The sequence below is a fragment of the Phalacrocorax aristotelis genome, chromosome 5, assembly GCF_949628215.1.
Source record: "Phalacrocorax aristotelis chromosome 5, bGulAri2.1, whole genome shotgun sequence".
Lineage (NCBI taxonomy): Eukaryota > Metazoa > Chordata > Aves > Suliformes > Phalacrocoracidae > Phalacrocorax > Phalacrocorax aristotelis.
Genome location: NC_134280.1, coordinates 16850106 through 16864201, shown reverse-complemented (window position 1 = coordinate 16864201; position 14096 = coordinate 16850106). Strand labels below are relative to the sequence as shown.

Genomic DNA, 14096 nt, shown 5'->3' with positions numbered 1-14096 from the left:
ATGGAATTCTCCTACAGAAATCACAGACATACCAAATTGAAGGACAGCAAGGCAGCTTCGGTCCAGTCCCTTGCTCTAAGGCAATGTTAGAGGCAGACGTCTGTCACATTGACTTTTAAGTAAACTCTAAACTGACTTTAAGAGAAGAGATATACTGATTTTCTTTACATAATTAACTTTAAAGATGGCTTATATTGTAACTTAACTTCTTCTAAACCATCTTCCTGCAAATGAAACTAGTCACTATGTACTCCATTATAACCCAGGGAAAAATTGGTCATTGCCTATATATAACCTTACATCACACACACATCTGTTTTCTCTCCTTAGTTTTCTTCTTTCAAGCGTTAAGCCTTATCTGACGCATTTTTGCAAGCCTCATATTTTTTTTTTCTGATCTCTTCTTTATTCTTGTAGTGGTCAAAACTTGCATACTTTAGCTGAGGCTCCTGTCATGGCCACTTTATGTATAACATAGGATATAACCATAACTGGGTATGCAGCAGTCATGTTAACACGTTCCAGAATGACACTTTACTTTGTTTAAAATGTCACCACACTGACTGCTGTTCAGTCTGTGGTCTGTTATAGATCCTTATTCTTTTCTACATGACTTTTAGCCAACTTTACGCTTTGTGGTTTCTGCATTTGATTTCTTTTTAATTATATATGTTGTACTTCCTTACTGAATTTCATCTTGCTGGTTTCTGAATCATCTCCAACTTAGTAATATCATTGTGAAATTTGATTTTTTTTAATCTTTTAACGGACTTCAAGCCGCACTTAACTTGATGTCATCTGCAAAATTTCTGTGTATTATGTTCCACTATATATACATCATCGGTTAAAATAGCGTATGGAAGCGGACTGATGATAAACTGCTGTGGGTGCCCACTTAAAAAATCCTTCCCTTTGATGAGAAATCACTGAGAACTGATCTGACTCTGTCTGGGTATACTCTACATAGTAAGCTGGTCTGCAGCACTTCACTAGTTAGCGTGTGAGAATGTCCTGATGAAATGCGGAAATTGGATTAGCTACATGTGACAAAACAATTATGGCTGGTTTATCATCATCTTATCTTCTCAGTGGTTTATAAACTACTTAATAATTTGTTTGCATATCTTTCTTGGAATATTAATTGGCCAGACTAGTGTATAAATCTGAGTCCACTTTTTCAAAGATAGTTTATCCGCCTTCTTCAGTCCTCTAGGAACTCCTTCTCCAGTGTAATACCTAATGAATCAGAGACTCCTTCAGCTATTTCTATGAGTTTTGTAGGATGAAACTTCATCAAGCTATGATGACCTAAAAATGTTTGTGTTGTCTAAATATATTAACATCACTTGTTAGTCATCTGATTGTAATTAACCTTTTTGAAGACCAATGCCCCCTTTATTTTTATTCAAATGCTGTAGCTATCTGGGTTATGCCTTGTTGGTGATTTTTTTTTTTTTTTTTTTTTAAATCTTTATTGTGATCTTCCTTTTGACTCCATGTGTAGGGCTTTCTCTGCATTCAATTCTTACTAGCTAACAGGATGAAGAAGCCATCCTGGGTACCACTGGAGTGTAAACATATCTCTCATTCTCCTGTTTATCAGAAATTTGGTATTTACACCTTAATAAACCAATAAAAGTAGAGGCAGGGCATTTTCCTTTTTCCTCTCACAGCCCTCCAAGTTTTTGAAGCATGTCTGTTACATTTCAGAGCAGTTTCAGAATTGGTCCCAGTTTCAGTCACTTAAAGGTAAACCAGGTTTTGATTCAGTCTAATCCTTACATACATCTGGGATGAGTGTTTTCTTACAGGTGGAAGGTTAAACCAGCGTATTTCATGATCATTACATCATATTATATATGCTGTGGAAGGTTTGAACTACACCATGTAAAATTCATAAAGTATTTGCATAAACACATTGCAAAGCAGTATTTTTTGCAGTGTAACATCAGTATTCTTTGTATATCATTGAAGGTCGTAAAACTTTTCCAAGAGCCAGAAGGACCCAGGGGAACAGCTTCCGATCACCAGTTAGTTTCAGTCCCACTGATCACTCACTGAGCACCAGTAGTGGAAGCAGCGTCTTTACACCAGAATATGAAGATAACCGAATGAGGAGGAGGGGAAGTGACATAGACAATCCTACCTTGTCAGTCATGGACATCAGCCCACCCAGTCGCTGTAAGTCAAGGCATTTTGTGAACTCCACTGTAAAACTCCCTTACTTTTGAAGTATATGACATCAAAACTAAGCGTGTCATCAAAATACATGCAATAGAATATGTTTTTATCTCTCTAATAGGAAAACATCAAGACTGTATGCTTATAATTTTTTCCATTGCTTACTGTGCCAACCTTCATGTAGATTTTCATGTGAAAATCGCATCTCTGATAAAAAAGCACTGTAAAAATACTTCTGATGATTTGTTAGACTCTTGAGGACCCAAGAAGGGTTTTGTATGTCGCAGTTGTTATTTAATTTTGCAGATGTTGGTCAAGTTGTCTGACAAATTGTAGACCTCAAGTGGTACTGGTTTATATCTGTGGTGGCATTTCAGGAGTAAGTATACTTTGTGATGACTTCAGTCGCTGGTACAGTTTAATCATGCCTTGATTTTTTAAAAAATGTTACTAAGTTTGTTTAACATGCTGCTTCTGTTTTTCAGATTAGCTGTTGCTAGTTGTTTTAAGCACAACTGTCTCTACCACAAATTATTTTATGAATAAATTTAAGTAGCTTATGTTTTTCCATCTTACAGGAAGTTGTATTGTTCTTTGTGACTTATATGGCGAGGTTTAGGATGCACAGTCTCTGTTGTTGAAAAACAGTCTTTTAAACAGTTATTTTCTGTGTATTCCAGTTTTTCTCTATCAGCTGAGTAACAAGCTCATTTGTAAACCAAAATATACTTATCTTTTCAGCACCACGGGCTCCAACTAACTGGAGACTTGGTAAACTGCTGGGTCAAGGTGCATTTGGCAGAGTATATCTGTGTTACGATGCTGATACCGGAAGAGAACTGGCTGTTAAGCAAGTTCAGTTTGATCCTGATAGTCCAGAAACCAGCAAGGTAAGTGATACCAAGGAGAGAGTTTGTAAAGGGCTTCTGCTGAAGTGGTGTGTTCTAGACTAGACTGATGTTCCTTTCCTTAAACAGGATGTTGTTTTAAAACATACTGTGTTTTCATGTCCTTGTTAGGAATCCTCTTTTGTTAGTACCTCAGAGAATTAGTTTGGTAACCTGATTTTAATGTTATATCCAATTTTTTAATTTTCAGATATCTGTATTCTGTGAACATACATAACTTATTTGATGCAGTCTCAGTCTCTAAAATTAAACAATCCATTATGAAGTGTGCTCTGAAACAGATAATTATTTATACTTATAGGAATTAGAACAAGTTCCGTTTATAAACAGAAAAATCTGTACTAATGTAAGTGTTCCTGAAAATAGATTCTCAAGGATATTTTGTTTGGCTATGAAGACAGTTTGAGATTCTTGTCTTTTTTTATCTTTTGGGGGGGATTTTTCTTTAAAAAAACTTTGGTCATCAGGGTGAGCTACTGTTATTCGCTGTATTTCTCTCTGAAAAGGAAGTTTCATTGTCAGTTTATTCTCTCTCTAAAACTGAACTTGTCCTTCTTCAAATACTGGACACTTGAGGAGAGAAATTATTTAAAAGTAGCACCTATCTTCTATTTCTTTTTTCCCAAATCATACTTGCTGCTTTTTACAGGATGGAAAAAGAATTATTACTTTTCCTGCATTGGGACTGCGTCCTGCACTGTGGGGAGCAAGGCCGGGGAAACAATGGGTGTGAGCATGATTGCCGAATTCAGTGGCTACCAGTTGTAGTTCCTGCTGCTAGTGATGTAGGGTCAAGGAATAAAGCCAAGAATCATTTGTGCTGTAGATTTCTAGTATAGTTGTTGGTGCTGCTACTTTAAGATGTAACAAAGCAACTGATTATGCTTTGGAAATGTTAAATATAAAATACTGTAGTCTCTCCTGTAGCCTTTTGTGACCTCACTTGCCATAGCATTTTGTTATGTGTGCCTCTCAGTGTCAAAAAACCTATTTTCTTTCTAACCTCAGAAGTATGAAGGTATCAGTAATAGTCTGTGATGGATAAAAAGTAAGTTTTGATGAAAGACTTGAGGGAAAATTTGGAATCCAGTCAAGTTTGAATTCGTGGGTTAGTATTTTTCCAGCATCTTACTGTGCAGTCTCTTTCAAAATATCTTACTTCCTGTTTGCAAACTTTTAGTATTTCAGATAGCTCTAGAGAAAGCACCGTATGTGTTAATGTTTTTCCTTTGTTGTATTTCATTGCTAAAATATTAAGTGGTCCTCAAAGGCATTTTTGAAGTATAGTCTGTCATCCTGGAAAAGTTCAGAATTATTGCTAATTATTACACTGTAGAGATTTAAAGATTTTTCTTTCTTACCCAACTGAAAGCTTGTGACATGTTGCGTAATGATCACTGACTTCATACACATATTGATATCTGCTGTGCTCTGAAACAAACATAACTTCAAAATAAGAGAAACAATGAAATAACAGCAAAATCATCCCAAAGTCAATTTATAGAAAAGCCATAGGTTTTTTTACTTCCCTCAATCTAATAATGATATTTTCTTGTTATAAAATGTATAAACTTTGCATAAGCTACGAGAGTATTTTGTTACTTAGTTTGCATAACCCTTCAATATGTACATACTGTCCTGCTTTTAAAAAAATCCAAAATGCTATTATTGCTACATCAAGCATGGTAAATCTTGTCTGTTTTTTCCCTTGTAGGAAGTAAATGCACTTGAATGTGAGATTCAGTTGCTGAAAAATCTGCTACATGAAAGAATTGTTCAGTATTATGGCTTCTTGAGAGATCCACCAGAAAGAACCCTCTCTATATTCATGGAATATATGCCTGGGGTAAGTACGAGAGCCAGCCTACTTCAGCCGTCATTTCTACACAATATGATGAGCACTCAGGTAGACAGCTTTTGCGGAAGTGCACACAGATATTAAAGAAACATCCAATTTAAAAACAGTAGCTAAAGATGGCTACTGACAAGTGCTTACAGGAGCCTGTCTTCTTCATTGCTTGTCTGGATTTTCAGAATTACAGTGGTTTGTACAAAAGTTGTTTGCATTTGATTTTGCCATAAGATGTACCCGGCAACGTCTTTGAAAATACAATATTATGATTAGTGAACTCTTGAATCTTCCTGAATTGTAACGTTTCTTTTTGCTGTGCTGCAGCTTGTGCTGTTGTGTAGTCACCATCTCAACTGCTCAATTATTTCCAGAAAACAAAAAGTAGCTAAGACGGGTGTGGGAATAAGTCCATACAAAAAACAATCTTGGTGGTTTTTTTTTTGTGTGGCACTCTATGTGCATGCTGAACTGTTCTACTGTTTTGTTGAGAAATACTGTACGGTCAGAAAACTATAAATTTTCATTTTCTCACCAAGTGGGGTCAGCAGAGCTAAATAAAATGTGCTTGTATAAGAATATAGGCTCTGTATTTCTGAATAGTTACAGCATTCTACTTTACTGTGAAACTCCAGAGAAGAAGTGTGATGTGTCGGGGAGGCTTGTGGTGGTGGTGGTGGCAGTGGTGGTTTTCTGGTGGTTTTTTTGTTTGTTTGTTTGGGGTTTTATTTTTGGTTGTTTGATTTGTTTGTTTATTTATTTTAATGTGAGATCTGGGCTTTGTTTGAGGTTTGGAGAACAGCGTCACAGAAGTAATCTTAGTAGTTTGTAACTCTGTGTGACAACGCCAAGTTATACAGAAATAGTTACAAAACCATGGATTTTTTCCTATAATGTCATCTTAAGCCAAGACTTGCTTACCTCTTAATTTTTACATAAAGCAACATCCTCTAGCACATGGTGTTTTTTTCCTGAGTACAAACTAACCAGGGTAAACAGCATTTGTTTTGTCCAACTGGAGTATCACCGTTTAACCATCAAAAAAGTTGACAGTAGTGTTTGAGTAGAAAATACTGCTGTTCTCTTTTTTTGCACATCACACTGGAACTATTCAGCTGCTGACAGCTTTAAAGTTAATAGCTTAACATTTCAATATGTGACTTCTCTGTCCAGCCTCTTTTTTGTCAAAGTTTGTATTTTTCTCAGTGGAGGTAAAACTATATCTGTGCTTTTAAGTTGATCTAGAGATCAACTTTAAATGTCTACATTTCAGGCATAAATTGAAGTTCAACTGTAGTACTAGCCTGCTTGTGATTCGTTAGTGTTTAATACTACTTTTTTGCCATAGGGTTCCATCAAAGACCAACTGAAATCTTACGGAGCACTCACAGAGAATGTGACTCGTAAATATACACGGCAAATTTTAGAAGGAGTTCACTATTTGCACAGTAATATGATTGTCCATCGAGATATTAAAGGTAATGATAGTTCTGTGCACAGTTCAGTGCTCTTTGTTACAAATTCTTGTCTTGAGGGAAGCGCTAGAATGTAATTAAGTTTGAAATGCAAAATACTGACTTAAAATCAATGAGGACTCTTTCCATCATTTATTCCTGTTGCTGCTGTAACCTGAGGGGGAAAAATAAGCATCTTTGTGATGTTCTAGCAGGCTTCTGAAAATGTTTCCATAGTCTCTGTCTGCAAAACAGTCATAATAAATTTATTTCTGTTTTGTAGTATTAATAGCTTTGAATATATCAAAGGATGTTGTCATTACAATTAGATAGAATGTGCCGAGGAAACCATCATGACCTGAAAGTTTGTTTTTGCAGAATTCTGTTTCTATCAATTACAGAGAAATTACCCAGCACTTCACTAGTACAAGAAATGACTGGCAGAGGTGACTTACCTGACCAAATGACTCAGGCTTCTTCTATTTTACTGCCAGGAAACCTGAGGAAACAGACATGTTTACTTTTTGCAGATAGATATAGGTGACTTGCAAGTGCTGTGTAAGCAAGTTACGAATACATAGGAAGATGGTGATATACAAAATAGGTGTGTTGAACATAAAACTGATGTATTCCCTAAAATTTTTACAATTTTCCTGTTGCTTTGTATCAATAGTGTTTTGTTCCAAAAGAAGGTTGAGATATCACAGTCAGTTTGTACATACTTATGCAAATAAGTGTTTTGAACCAAGCTGTAACACAGTTTGTGATTTTGCTTTAATATAGTATGAAGGTATTTTCAGTTGTGTGGAAACTTCTTTCCCATTTCTTCTTATTTCTGTTGTATGGCACATTCCTTAGTTTGTCAGGAGGCTTTACAAAGTGGCTGGGACTTCCTGGAAAAGGCTTAGGATGCAAACCAATGCGTACAATTCATTATTTTCTGAACCTTGGAATAAAGTAATAGGAATGAGCAGACAAAGTAAATTCTCTGGCTTGACATACCAGGCTGATCTTGCATTGGATTGCATCACTGACTCCAAACTTTTGTTATCATTTTCCATGCCAAAACGTTAAAGGGCCTTTCACGAATGTAACGCTATGTTCCCTTCCTTCCAGGAGCAAATATTCTGCGAGATTCAGCAGGGAATGTGAAGCTCGGTGACTTTGGTGCCAGCAAACGACTGCAGACGATATGTCTCTCTGGTACAGGAATGAAGTCTGTCACAGGAACTCCGTACTGGATGAGTCCAGAAGTTATTAGTGGAGAAGGGTACGGCAGAAAAGCAGATATCTGGTATGTTAAAAAAAATTCTCTACTGAAAGGTGTCATGTCAGCCTAGGCTCTTTTTCAACAGAGTGTAAGTGTTCGTTATCTAGAGTGTTTCATTCTGGGGTTTAAGCCAAAGAAGGTGGCAAGTGTGAGCGCTGGCAGTCATATTTGGAGGGCCTAACACTGAAATTTGGGGATTTTTCATTTGGCAGTTCCTCAGCCCACTGATTTAGGGATCATAAGAGAACCCTTTGAACTGACCATGCATGAAGTTAGGATTACCAGACCATTTGTAAATCCTGGAGAGGTACTGGCTGAAAGCAACACGTGAAGCTTTGAAGCATCAGTTAAGTCAATGTCCTGTAATGAAACTTTATCACTGAAATACCTTTGATGCACGGCAGCAAATGAAATGCTGGTCCTTTAAAAGATGACCGTGTAAGAATGAATTGGTCCGATGTAAATGAGAGGTATCAAAAAATAATTTGGTTTAAGTTGTTATTAAACATTTAAGAGGGAAAGTTAAATTTCAGAAATGAATGTTTGTGATACATTGTGTAATATGACAGTCTAACATGGTCCCAGCCCAATGGACAGATGATTTTAGCAGTTAGACTCCTTGCACGGCAGGTGATCTGTGAACACACAGAATAAGAGGTAGCAACAGTAGATATGCAGGAGTAGTAACACTTCGTGTGCTTAAAAAGGAATCACATTATATCCAACCAATGGCAATACTTTTCATGTCAGGGAAATTAATTTAGCCTACTTCAGATCACTTAGTAATTATTCGGCTGTACTTGAATAATAGAACAGCCTTATAGATTTCAGGCATCTGACTTCTTCACCTTGGAATTATATGTACCAAGGCTAATACATTTTTTGACGGAGAAAATCCTGGTTAAAACTAAGAAAAACTACTGAAGTTTGACTTCTGTCAGTCAGTAAATCCTTATTGTGTAAAGAAACGTACCTGTGTCTAACCATAAAACTTCTTGCAAGCATCTTGAAAAACCATAAAACTTCCTGAAAATTGGGACATTATTCCAGCTTCTCCATACAAGAGTATCATTCTCTTGTTATTGGAGGAGGCTGTTCTTGCAGGATGTAGGGAACAAAGTTGTTCTGGTCATATGCATGCCCTTCTGCCTTCCTAAATCCTTTAAAAGTGAGCTTTGTATACAACGATTGTTTAGGATCTTAAAATTTTGTTTGGCAATCCAAGTATATTTTTAGTATCCTTAACTAAAAGAGGAAGATACCATTGAAGTGTGGTTTTAAACTTTTCAACTGCCGTGTCACGTTTGCACATTATTCATTGGTGATAACTCGTGCATTTCTAATGAGCTAGCACTATATGCGGTATACTCAAAGCATTCCTGTTGCTTTGCGTTTCTGTAAGACCCTAACGAGCAAGAAAGCTTTCCGGTGCATTCAAACCCTGCAGGTGCCTGAAGAGCTGGGGTACAAGTGTTGTGCAGCGCTCACGGCCTGTATCAGCCCACTGAGCACTGAACAGCGGCAGTGCCATAATGCAGTTGGTATTGCCTAGGTAAATAGCTAATTATCTCTTCACTGCGGTAGTAGCTTTTGGCCCAGTGAAGTAATAAAGTGAAGATGTAGGCAATGATTTGTGCAACTTTGAGATAAAGCATAGAGCTGTACATGCAAATTTTTTTAATGCCTGTTTTCCACTGAAGTTGCTCTGTAGGGTTAAGTGGACACTACTTCCTTGTGGTATTTTAGCCACTCGCTGCTATTTTTTGTTTTCCTAGAAGGGCGTGACTCTGTTGTAACCTGCTATTTCACTTCTCCCTCTATTTCAGGAGTGTAGGTTGTACAGTGGTAGAAATGCTCACTGAGAAGCCCCCATGGGCAGAGTTCGAAGCAATGGCTGCCATCTTTAAAATTGCCACTCAGCCAACCAACCCCCAGCTACCACCTCATGTCTCCGACCATGCTCGGGATTTCTTGAAACGGATTTTTATCGAGGCCAAGCTGCGACCATTTGCAGATGAACTGCTAAGACACACGTTTGCACACTATCACTAACAGCCTGCCTCAACTCAGCTTGCATCTACTGCATTTATTTTCTATTTGACTGCACTTTTATTTTTATTTTTTACAAGAAAAGGAGAAAAAAGACAAGAGAGAATATTCTCTTGAATCTTTGTTTCACTTAGATTGTAAACAATCTAAATTTTGTATCTAAAATGAGAATCTTCTCTCCCCCTCTCCCACCGGGACTAGAACGTTTTGTTTCTATGATGTACTGATGTGGTTCATGTAGGTAAAGCACTTTAGTACATATTTGTTCCTTATTTAAAGGGGAAAAAAAAAAAAAAAAAAAGACAAATGCTTGGACAGTCAGGAACTGTGTGACTTTTCTGACACCGCTGACTGACTCAGGGTGCAGGGAAAAACAGACATGCAGCTAAAGGACAAGAAGGTTACTTCTCTGTGATTCTTCCTTATATTGTAGGTACTTGCGGCAGAGAGTTCAAAGTTCTTACTGTATTACAGCTTTTTAATGAGTTTCTGGATTGTATGGTTTAAGCTGGAACACGCAGTTCTGAGAGTTAATGATAAAGCTGGAAGAACTTGGAACTCTTTGTACAGCAGCGCGTCTAACCGGTACTTCTATGTGACCAAAAGAAAATAACAAAAAAGAACTCAACACTGATGTACTAGTTAGGGTTTGGTGTAGAACTATTGTATTATCTTAGCAGAAAAATAATACAGGTAAACAGATTATGGACCCAGACTCCTGGAACTACTATTCTGCAAGGGGACAATTTCCATAATAGCCAAGGGTTAGCTACTGGATGTAAATAGTTATGAGAATGCCTCCTGCTGTATCTGCCAAAGAGAACCTCTTGCATAAGCTTGGAGGGAGACGGTTTATCTTAGATAAGAAAAAGTAGTGATGTTGAGAGTCAGTTCTCCACAATCCGGTGAATGGCTGGAGGGGAAGAGGAGTGACTAATCCTTGTGCAGTATATGAGTTACTTGATTCACAATGAGCTATAAGAAATGTTTTCAAAGCTGTCGAGAGGCGCTAGGATGGAATGTATGTCAACATCAAGTGCCTGAATAATATAAAATTCTTCCCATTATGCACTAAAAAAATGGTTTTAGTAACACAGTTCAGACATCTAGGATGTGTTGGAAATTCCTGAAATAGTTAAACATCTTTTAACACCAGTAATAAGTCACTGAGAAAGATAAGACTCCAGTTATATTTTGATAAGGTAGCAATGATGAACAAGGAGGCACAGCACAAAAGGCTGTATGAAGAATAGGCCAAAGCGCAGAGAGCCAGCAATTAAATAACATGAGCGTGGTTACTCCAGCTTGATAATCCAGATGGTTGGTGTTTGTCAGATTTCCAGCTGTTATAAAACATACGCTAATCACTTTTTCCATTCCTGAAAGAGTATAATAAAAGAACAAAAGTAAAACTCTGAAATACTGCTTGCCAGTCAAGAAGCCCAGGTACTCATCAGGTGTAGTGAATAACTGACTTTTCACAACAGAAGAGTCAAACTCTCATATTTTTGTAGAACGCAACATAAATAATTTAAAAGGGCATTTGGAAATAAACTATTGGACTACAGAACTGTGATCATGTATACTGTTTCGGATGATTCATTGCTTGCTTTTGTTGTTTTGCAAAGGCAGAGCAGGCTGGTACTGTGAGCCTTGTCCGAGTGGACAAGGTTCTACCTGTTTTGCATCTTCAGGGGACTATCACAATTAGGAGGTGGATGGAGACAGAACAATAAGCTTACCCATTCCCATGGTAATTCACTCATGAGATTTATGAATTCATTCTGCTAATTTCCAGATTTTGTACCAGAGCATGAGCAGGAGTATGGATTAATCCTAATCATGTTATCTGTAGTGGAGAAAGAACGATTTTTTTTCAGGCCATCTCTCCTGAGACCGAGTGGTGGCTTCTTCAGTTTTTGTGAGCATTTTACCCAGCTTGTCATTTTCTCGGTCAGGGTACTCAGCTGTGCAAGGTTTTCTGAGCATGGGAAGAACTAGTCAGACCAGGGAAAGTTTAGAAGGCTGAAAGGAAAGTCAGCTTGTACTGACTTTTTTTTTCTTTTTTTTTTTCTTTTCTTCTCTGACACTAGCTAAAGCTATGAAAGCAGCCTTACGAAGAATTGGTACGTGCTCTGCTGTAAAGGACCTTTGCTTTATAAGCAAAATTTAGTGACAGCGGGGATGGGAACTTTAATGTAGAGCCTAATAGTTCATGTAGGTAATTTGAAGATCATAAAATTGACTGATTTCAAGCAGATTAAGGAGGTACCAAAACCAAGGTGAAAATGTATATAAAAATCAGTAGTGGGCAGTGATATCTGAAAAGGTAGGGAAATTTTATGTTACCAAAAAAGGACATTAAAGGGAAAATGTAACCAGGTTTATCTGTAGTGTTCATAACACTTATACTATTCTAGAAAGAAACTGCACTCTCTGAAGCTTGAAAATTTTCAGAATCTAGTTTTCTTATGTGTCCTTTTTGTGAGACAGTGCTGGCTCATGTATATTGCAATAGCACTTCCTCCTTGTGATTTTAATTACTGAATAATTGAGTTTGCTGCTTTTGTGCCTTTTCTAAAAAATGGCATTCAGTCATGCCAACGGTAAGCGGTTTGGAGCCAGGAAAAACACAATGTGCAGAATGCATTTTCCTTAATTTCTCGGACTTACCAGAAAGCTATCAACGTAAAGACAGTGCTTCTTAAATGAACAAGACATTTGCCAATTCCAGTGATTCTAGTAAAATTTTATTAATTTAACCAAGATTAGGCTTGAACCGGGGTTCTTTTTTTCACCCTATGGAGAATTTGTCTACTGACTTAAGCAACTTACAGTAAATTAGATGTTTATTAACATAAATGCTTTGAGCTAGAAATAATTATGAAGCTAAATGAGACTTTACCAAAAGGTTAGCTAATATTTATCCCCTATTGGGATAACGTAGTAAAACAAGCTGCATTAAGTAACACAGTACCTCTCTAGACAGTGTCTGCAAAACGCTTATGTTGACCACTGGCATCATAATGAACAAACCCCAGTTCTAAAATTTGAGAGCGTGCGTGGAGTCGCTTGCTTAAAGCTCCATTGGAGGAGGGCTGCAGAGCCAAGATGCCTGCTCGCAGCATCTCATATCTTACTAAGAGACCAGCATTTTAGAATCATCAATTATTCTGCATTGTTGCATCCAATTACTAGAAAATGCCAGTGAAAACAACACTGTTGCAGGGTTGTTTTGCTTTTCTGTAAATGCCACGATGAAGCCATGCTCACAAAAAATAACGACTGAGATTCACAGTGAGTAGGCGCGTTTTCAGAGGACTGACTTATCTGCTTATGAATCTTACTATTCTGTTTGTTTCATGTGTAAAGTAACCAATGTCAAGCTACCTCTGTGGCGTTGTTTTAATCGTGTAACTGACAGTGACGGTCCTGACAGCGTGACTGAAAGTTTCAGTCATGTTAGAGCAAGTTGGTTCATAATTTGAGTGATAGAAATATCCATGCAAGGACTTAAGGAGGAATGGATCTAATAACTGCAAAGTTAAATCTACAGACATTTTTGCTTGACAGTTTAAATATAGTCTTAAAATTTTACCTTGATTTTCAATTCAATTTGTAGCTAAACAGTCCTTTCAATATAACAAAATGAGAAGTTCTGTGTTGCTTTTTCATAGCTATTGCCTTTTTATCTGTGTGCCTTAATTTTGTTCATTTTTTGAACACCATATTGAAATATGTCATACAATTCCATGTCACTGAAACAGTCTTAAGAGCATGGGTTTTTTCAAAGTGCCCAAGCCAGGATTTGCTGAACTGCATTGAAAAGTGTACTTTAGTTATCATCTGCTGCAGACATTTAAATGGAGAATTTTAAAAAGTGATTTTTGGAGCACTTCCTGAAGGCTTCCTGTGCTAATACAGGTTTTGTATTTGCATTTTGGAGATTGCACACTGCCCATACCAGAAAAGGGACTTCACTCATAGAAATACTATTAGGGTCGAGACTTTAGCTTCGTAGCTCTGGGTACTAGGCTCTGGATTTACTGCAGAGACCACAGCAGAGTTCTTAATTGACTTGAAATGATGGTACATTTGTGAACGTGATACTGTATGAAAAGCTGCTTACTTTCCATACACAGGAATAAGATGTATCTAAGCAAAAACCCAGATTCCTCAGTGATGCTAGCATTGTGCCCATGAAATTCTTTCCTGGGTCATTTGGATAATTCTAATCCTGCCATTGTCTTGACTGAAAGCTTTGTAGCACCTGTAGGTACAGTGCAGTACAGCAAGCCATTCTTTGGGACAACATAGAGCAATGTGTAACTGCAGCTTCAGAGACTTGAGTAAATTGGTCAGATCTACCATTATTTATAACCAGT

The 14096-nt window shown here is 37.3% G+C and overlaps 1 protein-coding gene across 2 annotated transcripts in view; it reads left to right on the top strand.

The window, feature by feature from the left end:
- The window catches only part of MAP3K2 (mitogen-activated protein kinase kinase kinase 2), a 50420-nt gene extending 39126 nt beyond the window's left edge, over nucleotides 1–11294 (top strand). For both annotated transcript variants that reach the window (XM_075093120.1, XM_075093119.1), the window contains exons 12-17: nucleotides 1975–2181; nucleotides 2923–3071; nucleotides 4804–4935; nucleotides 6287–6416; nucleotides 7509–7686; nucleotides 9489–11294. In XM_075093120.1, coding sequence (XP_074949221.1) covers nucleotides 1975–2181; nucleotides 2923–3071; nucleotides 4804–4935; nucleotides 6287–6416; nucleotides 7509–7686; nucleotides 9489–9714 — 1022 coding nt within the window. In that variant the 3' untranslated portion in view covers nucleotides 9715–11294. The remainder of the gene's footprint in view (nucleotides 1–1974; nucleotides 2182–2922; nucleotides 3072–4803; nucleotides 4936–6286; nucleotides 6417–7508; nucleotides 7687–9488) is intronic.
- The last annotated feature ends 2802 nt before the right edge of the window (nucleotides 11295–14096 follow it).